The 8,586-nt window shown below is 37.6% G+C and overlaps 1 protein-coding gene across 3 annotated transcripts in view; it reads right to left on the bottom strand.

The window, feature by feature from the left end:
• The window catches only part of IPO8 (importin 8), a 116,050-nt gene that overhangs the window by 105,707 nt on the left and 1,757 nt on the right, over positions 1-8,586 (bottom strand). For all 3 annotated transcript variants that reach the window (XM_059402725.1, XM_059402724.1, XM_059402723.1), the window contains exon 2: positions 3,941-4,022. In XM_059402725.1, the coding sequence (XP_059258708.1) occupies positions 3,941-4,022 (82 nt within the window). The remainder of the gene's footprint in view (positions 1-3,940; positions 4,023-8,586) is intronic.

The raw sequence follows: 8,586 nt of genomic DNA, 5'->3' as shown, positions 1-8,586 counted from the left end.
TTTTTTTTTTTTTTAAGATTTTATTCATTTATTTGACAGAGATCACAAATAGGCAGAGAGAGAGAGAAAGAAAGATGAGGAACCAGGCTCCCTGCTGAGCAGAGAGCCTGATGTGGGTCTCGATCCCAGGACCCTGAGATCATGACCTGAGCCGAAGGCAGATGCTTAACCCATTGAGCCACCCATGCACCCCCCCATCCATCTTTTAAAAATATATACAACACATCAGAAGAACAAAAAAGCAAGCAACTTACAGAAAACAGACCCATGCTACTTTTCAAATGAGGGTCCCCTCACCAGTCACCAACAATGACTTCATCAGGTCTAATGTAACATCCAACCCTAAACTACCACTTTCATTTATTTACTTTTTAATCTTTTTTTTAAGATTTTATTTTTAAGTAATCTCCACATCCAACATGGGGTTCAAATGTATAACCCCGAGATCAAGAGTCACACACTCTAGTGACCGGACCAGCCACATGCCCCTCAACTACCACTTTCAAATCCAAACAACTTTTCTGCTCATAGCAACTCCAAAATTTACTAAAGAAACCACATTTCTGAAACTAGGATTAGGTATATTAGAGGGTCTCCTCGCAAGCAAGGAGTAAAAAGTTGAAAACAAAGCCACCTGAGAGATTCTTAATCATAACTATACTAAATTTAAGATGGGCTCCTTTCTCTGTACATTGGATAATAATATTAAGAATGCTATTATGCTTCTTAATACTCGAAAATAACAGAACATTCAGATTTATTTTGTTTTGCTTATCAATGTCAAAATATTACATTTTTTCCCTATTTCTCCACAGTAAAGTAATAAGGGACATTCACTAATGAGCTTGATTGATGGTAACAAGAATATTATAGGATTGCCCACAAGCAATCTGACTATTCTGCAGAACTATGTCTTTCCATTTAATATTAGCATATTTTTTATAGCTTTATACAGGTTGACTTCTTTTTAAAGGAAAAAATCACATCATTCTTTTTTAAATGTCATGATAAAATGATAAATTACCTGTCTGGGTGTCACCATAAGGTTCTTGGGGTATCTCTGTATTTTAATAATAGATTAAATAGGACAGAAATTTTATAAGTTTAGGGGAGATATAATGTAGAATTTTACACTGTATATTTTACATTCAATGATAAAATAGATGCTCTAAGAGAGAAAACTGTCCTAATAAAAAATAACCACCAAGATAAACTCTGTCTTGTGACTAACAGATTTGAAATCTACATAAATTATGAAGAAAAACTGCCTGTAAGTGCTATTTACATCTCATATCAAAACTCAGTTATAGGGGCGCCTGGGTGGCTCAGTGGGTTAAGCCTCTGCCTTCAGCTCAGGTCATGACCCTAAGGTCCTGGGATCGGGCCCCACATCGGGCTCTCTGCTCGGTGGGGAGCCTGCTTCCCCCTCTCTCTCTTCCTGCCTGTCTGCCTACTTGGGATCTCTCTGTCAAATAAATAAATAAAATCTTAAAAAAAAAAAAAAACCCTCAGTTACATACATTATTAAGATTCAAAGTTGTATAGAGGATATGAGGAACCTAGCATTATTGCAGATATGATACAAAAAGTAAGCAAAAGCAACTTGGTGAGAAGATTCAAAACTGAAAATTTTAATATCATTAATATCCACCCAGCATCTCCATTTCTTGTTATTTATTCTTTGAAAAAATTTTCACAAGTATCCTGAGATAAATGTCCAAGGATTCTGATTATAGCTTTGCCTCTATCAACAATAACAACAAAAAAGGGACAATAAAGGAAATATCCATCAATATCAAATTGTTTGAATAAACTAAAGTAGTTCTGTACAAAGAAATAATGAACAATTGTTACAAAGAATAAAGCACATGTATATGCATATACACTGGTATGGAAAGACCCCCCAAGGGTATATGGTTCAATGGGAGAAAGAAAGTTATAAAACACCATGTGGAATAAAAACATATTTTTGTTACATTTTAAAATTATCAAATCTACAGGAAAAAAGGGAATTGGAGAACCTTGCACCAAAGCTGATGGCAGGTATCTCTGGGGGTGTAATTGGGGCAATCCAATGAGTTTTTGTAGTGTTTATATGTCATGTAAAGAAGACATATTAAATCAATAAACTGTTAAAATCTTTAAAAATACTATTTCTACAAAGCTTCACAGGAACTCTGCGATGGCCCTATAAACACTTAGATTATTAAAATAGTTTCCATTTAGCAAAATGTGATTTCAGAACAGCCCTATTTCATAAAACAAAGATTAAACAACAGAGTTGCAGTTTCAAAAAATCTATACATAAGTCTTATATACCTTGTTAAAGTTATAAATAATTACAACATAAGCTTTTCTTTTTTTTTAATTATTTTATAAACATATAATGTATTATAGCACCAGGGGTACAGGTCTATGAATCGCCAGGTTTATACACTTCACAGCACTCACCATAGTACATACCCTCCCCAATGTTCATAACCCCACCACCCTCTCCCAAACCCACCCCCAGCAACCTCAGTTTGTTTTGTGACATTAAGAGTCTCTCCATAAGCTTTTCTTAATAACAAAGGGATCTTTAGGGAATCATGCATATTGCTACAAGTATTTCCCCAAAGCTAATGATTCTTTACCTCTTTTTTGTTATGCTCAAGGAAAATTAAATACTTTTATCAGCGTGTAGAGTATAATCTTACCTGTATAAAATTGTTGATCTCTCCCTACCTGTACCTGCAAAGACTAATGTTTGCGTAATGTTAATGATGGCCATTTCTGAGCAATGAATATTGAGTAAATTTTTTTACTTTCATCTTCGTATTTTTCTGTGTTGCCCAAATTATTCATAATGAATATATATTGGGGTGCCCTGGGCAGCTCAGTCGTTAGGCATTTGCCTTTGGCTCAGGTCATGATCCAGGAGTCCTGGGATCTAGCCCTGCATTAGGCTCCCTGCTCAGCAGGAAGCCTGCTTCTCCCTCTCCATCCCCCCCCCCTCCTTTTGTTCCCTCTCTCACTGTCTCTCTCAGTCAAATAGATGATTAAAATCTTAAAAACAAAAAACAAACAAACAAACAAAAATAGAATATATATCAAGTGGCCGAGCTTTAAAAAAAGAGTTTTTAAATAAATTAGCATTTATCATTTTATTCCCTTTATCTTGATATTACCATCTTTTCAGGACTCATGACACTCCAAGACGTTCGCCATTTTTTACATTCTGACCTGTAAGGACCAGCTCATTAAAAAGGCAAAAAAGAGGAAGGCACAATACCACGGAACTACCATAAGGTCACACAGCACTTGAAAGTAAGTCTCAAGTTTAAAACAGAAGTCCTGGGGCGCCTGGGTGGCTAGGCAGTTAAGCCTCTGACTTCGGCTCAGGTCATGATCTCTCAGGGTCCTGGGATCCAGCCCCACATCAGGCTCCCTGCTCAGTGGGGAGTCTGCTTCTCCCCCCCTCTCTGCCCCTCCCTCTGCTGCTGCTATCTCTGTCAAATAAATAAATAAAAATCTTAAAAAAAAAAAAAAAAAGAAAAGTCCTGTTCCCCAAACACGTGTTTAGGAACACCTGTGCACATATATTACATCCACAATCTGACTTATGAATGGAGCTCAAATCCACATACATAAATTCACAGTCTTCATCTATGGAACCAAAGGGTGGGCCACCAGGAATCATAAAGAATTAGGGAGATTAAGCCACTGGAATTGTGAAAACTAAGGGGGAAAATGGCAAAGTTACAGAGGCAAGGAATCAGTAGGTGAAAAGGAGAGGGGGAGAGGAAAAACCAGGGAAGATGTAAAAGCTCAGTATCTACCTCTAAATTTCCAGGGAAAAAGAGAGTTTTTAAGCCATTAGAAATACTTTATGTGTGCTTCCTATTTTTTTAAAGAAATCACAGATACAAATAATTTTATAAAGGATGAAAAAACTACTCACCTGCCTGGCGTACTGGGAATTCCACATGGTCAGAGACTATAATCCGAAGTAAACTGGGGGCAAAATTGATAATCTTGTAGGACTGAAATTACAAAGAAATATTTATAAAATAGGCCAATATAAATGAATAACTGTTAGCACTGTTACTGAATACATTACTGTCCAAATAAAAGGAAAACTTTTATAGTGAGAGAAATTTTCCAAGGCGAAAATAAATTACTGAAATACTTCAAATCAAAATTGTAATAAATTGATGAATAAAGGGGTATGAATATTTTTGTTTTTTAACATATATTGTTAAAATGCTCTCCAGAAAATGTGTAGCGATCTACACTCCCAAAAGTAGTATATACCCACCTATCCAATACAATGTTTAGCATTATCATTCCTTCAAAATTGACTCTTGTTTTAAATTACATTTCTGCTAAGTTAAAATTTATCCTTTCTGTTGGCTATTTGTTTTCTTCTACAAATTATTCCCTTTATCCTTTTTTGAAGAGTATTTGTTTCATTCTTAATAAATCCTAAGAGCTATTTATAAATTTAAAATCCTAACTTTTATTGGACCTACACATTGCAAGTGTTTCTTCCCAGCTTATTTGTGCTTTAATTTTGCTGATAGTATTTCTGTCAAACGAAAACATGGATCCAGCATAGGAAAACAGACAAGATAATGTAAATTATCTGTGCAATGAGCTATGAAGAACCAGTCCAGGCTGGAACAATGTGCCTCATAAGACAGTGTTGAGAGTTGTCACCACCAGCTGCCCTGTTGGTGGAGCATCCTTTATTTTATTTTATTTTATTTTATTTTATTTTATTTTATTTTATTTTAAAGATGTTATTTATCTATTTGTCAGAGAGAGAGAACACAAGCAGTGGGAGCAGCAGGCAAAAGAAGCAGCAAGCTCCCCATAAGCAAGAAGCCCAACCCAGGACTCAATCCTGGAACCCTAGGATCATGACCTGAGCCAAAGGCAGGCGCTCAACCAACTGAGCCACCGAGGCACCTGGAGGATCATCTTTTAAACCTGACACCCAAGTAAGTCTGTGCTGATGTGTGTGCTGCCTGGGTCAGTTCCCCGCCACCCCCAAGTAGTTCTACTTTGACCTACCCCTGAGTTTTGACAGGCTGACTGTAGAAGTAAAAATAAATAAATAAATAAATAATTTTAAAAAAAAAATACAGAACAGCCGGTTCCTTTTGATAATACTCTCCCCCAAATGTCAAGTACCTGGACCAGGTAACCTTTCTGCCACATTCCCAGAGCTTACACTTGGCCTTGCCCGCTGACATTCCCAGAAAAGATTCACAAATTCTCAGTAAGGCTAAAGCCAACAATGATGAAGAGAATCTGTTCAGCTTCCCTTCTCCCAGGAGCCTGGACCTACAGTGGCATCTTTTTCAACATACCACTAGGTTTACATATACCGCTCAACTTTTTTTTTTTTTTTTAAGATTTTCTTTATTTAGTTGAGAGACAGAATGAGAGAGAGCATGAGAGAGGAGAAGGTCAGAGAGAGAAGCAGACTCCCCATAGAGCTGGGAGCTTGACGTGGGACTCGATCCCCAGACTCTGGGATCATGACCTGAGCTGAAGGCAGTCGCTTAACCAGTTGAGTCACCCAGGCGCCCACCACTCAACTTTTTAATTTAACCATCTTTCCTACTCATTTATTCATAACAGCATTAATAAGATAAAGGACTAAAATTTTCGGGGAAAATTTGTATCGAGATTTTAATATCGATCTTTTCCATTCAAGAACATTTTGCTTTCCAATTCTTTCTATAAAATTTTGAATTATCCAGGTGCCTGGGTGGCTCAGTTGTTGAGCATCTGCCTTCAGCTTGGGTCATAGTCCCGGGGTCCTGGGACTGAGACCCACATCGGGCTCCCTGCTTGGCAGGAAGCCTGCTTCTCCCTCTCTCCGTTTGTGTTTCTTCTCTCACTGTCTCTCTCCCTGTCAAATACATAAATAAAACTTTTTTTAAAAATTTTAATTATCCTATAATTGTTCTTCCTTTCATCCTATCTAAACCTCAGAATTTTAAATCTGTTGTACATAAAGTTCTTTTTCATTCATAATTGAAACCACCATTTTAAAGTAATTTTTAAGAAAACAGATTTCTCCTAACAGCAGTTTACAGGAGTCAAAATAACACAGATTTAGCCCAATCTTCTAACCTTCTACATGTACATTATTATAAAATAACTCATGTTTGTAACATTTCAGATACAGAAAGATCCCATGGTGAATCCAAGACTAAAACATCCATAGCTTAGTTCTAATCTCTCCAGTTTAGATACTTATTACACATAAGTACAAAATAACCTGTACACTTAGACTAACAGTATCTATTTTAGAGTAGTTATTGTGGAGACTGCTTTGACTTCAACACTATTGCCTTTGTACACATTTTGGAACTCCATTTTTTTGCAACTGTCTGCCATTTTAATGACCTTGTGCAACTTTTTGTCTTCTCCTTTCAACCTTGATTCAAACTATGTTAATTTGGTCAGCTAAAACATCCAAAGGTAAATTCAGATAAAGTCTCATACAATTTTTCCTCACAAATATTTATCCAATTTCTTTTTCCACCTCGGAGTTCAGGTTTCTAAGAAAAAAAATGAAAGACATTTCTCAATATTTACTTTGTATCTCTGAAGTTTTCTGAAAATAGTGTATTTACTTAGCATAATTCTGCATCTGATGAGAACTCATTTTAAAGCAAAGACCTGCTGCCTCCCGTTCTCTGCCTCATGGCTCCCAGTACATTACCTTTTCAAGTGCTCCAATATGCCAAGCTGAAGGCCTTTATTGGACTTGCTCTTCCCTGTTTCTCTCCCAGTTCTTCACCTGCTTCACTCCTTCACAACATCTAGGTCTCGGCTCAGTGTCACTCTTCAGAGAATGACCACATTATTTATACACTCCAACATTGTCTCTCCAGGACTTTACTATCTATAGCACTATAGCACTTATGACCTAATACTACTTACTTATCACTATCCCCCACCAGAATGCAAGCTCTGTGAAAGCAGAGTCTTACATTAGTGTCTGCATGAGAACTCAATAAATATGTTATTCATGGGGCACCTGGGTGGTCAGGTCAGGATCCCAGGGTCCTGGGTTCGAGCCACACATCAGGCTCCCCACTCAGCAGGAAGCCTGCTTCTCCCTCTCAATCTCGCCCCCCTTGTGTTCTTTCTCTCCCTGCCTCTCTCTCTTTGTCAAATAAATAAATAAATAAAATCTTTAAAAATAAATAAACAAATAAATGTTATTCATATAAACAAACCCTCTTAAAGGGCAATAAAAATGATACAGACAGATGCACAGAAAAACAGGGATTCCAAAGCTCAGCAAAGAAAGTAATTATTTTTATTTCGCTACTGAGGCCATGTGGAGAATGTTTTATTAAAAGAAGATAACTTTGTGGATGAGTTACTGGAGCAAGATATCTACCCACTCCTGCTTCCCTTTGCTGCTGCTAAGGTGACTTCTGGGCCTAAAAACAAGGAGGAATGCACAAAGGATGCATTCTTAATATCCTGAGATAAAACTGAAAATGTGTTTTCTGGGGACCCCTGAGTGGCTCCATTGGTTAAGCATCCAACTCTTGGTTTTGGCTCAGGTTATGATCTCGGGGTCATGATACTGAGCCCCGTTTCAGGCTCCATGCTCAGTACAGTCTGTTTAAGTTTCTCTCTCCCTCTGTCCCTCCCCAGGCTCACAAGCTCTCCTCTCTCAAATACATAAATCTTTTTTAAAAAAAGAAAAAATGAAAATGCACACAAAATGTTTCCACAGAAACAATATCACACACAGCAATCAAGGAACCAATAACCAGTAACAGAAATATGTTGACTACAGAAAAATGTAACTCCAAACAAGAATCTATCCCTCAGAACAGAGGCCGTTATGTTTTGAAACTGCCTACTCTTCTACAAGGCAATTGACAGATCAGTACATTGCAGAAGCTGCCTCCAGTTCCTAGGCAGAGCATAGTTGCTGAGGGGGGACCTAGACTAAAATAAACAAGCTGGACCCTAATCACTTATGATAGATTCCCCACAAGCAAAGCAGGACATTACAGTGGTGATAGAGAATAAGCACACAAAACCCAACATTATAGCCATATAAGCCATAACTATAAGGTTATGCGACATTATACTTGTCTTCTACTTACAATTTTTTTTTAAAGTACTTAGTAAGAGTGTATTACAATCCAAAGCATTGTACAAAACGTAATGCCAAAGAGTGGCATAGCAATAAGCTACTTAGAGCAGTTGCAGAGGAAACTATGGTTTGTGATGAAATGGGTGGATATGGGGCAGGGCAGAGTGAGGATGAAATGGGTTTGAACTAAAATCCCATGAAGAAAAATGTAGACTGGGGTCCCAAGGGTCTCTTCTAGTTCTGCAGGCTTTCCCACCAACCTTTCCCCTCTGTCTGGGGACAGACACTTATACATTGATGAATCACTTACACATTGATGAATCAGAAACAAAGCAAGGATAGGCGAACAGAGGCAGGAAGGTACAACATGATACCAAAGATATGATCCCTACTGACACTATTAAAATAACATCTGGCCTCACTGGGAAGAGAAGGGGGTCACAAACAGGCCAATGCCCCTGGTC

This window comes from Mustela nigripes, chromosome 6, assembly GCF_022355385.1.
Source record: "Mustela nigripes isolate SB6536 chromosome 6, MUSNIG.SB6536, whole genome shotgun sequence".
Lineage (NCBI taxonomy): Eukaryota > Metazoa > Chordata > Mammalia > Carnivora > Mustelidae > Mustela > Mustela nigripes.
This window is presented reverse-complemented; position numbering and strand designations above follow the sequence as displayed.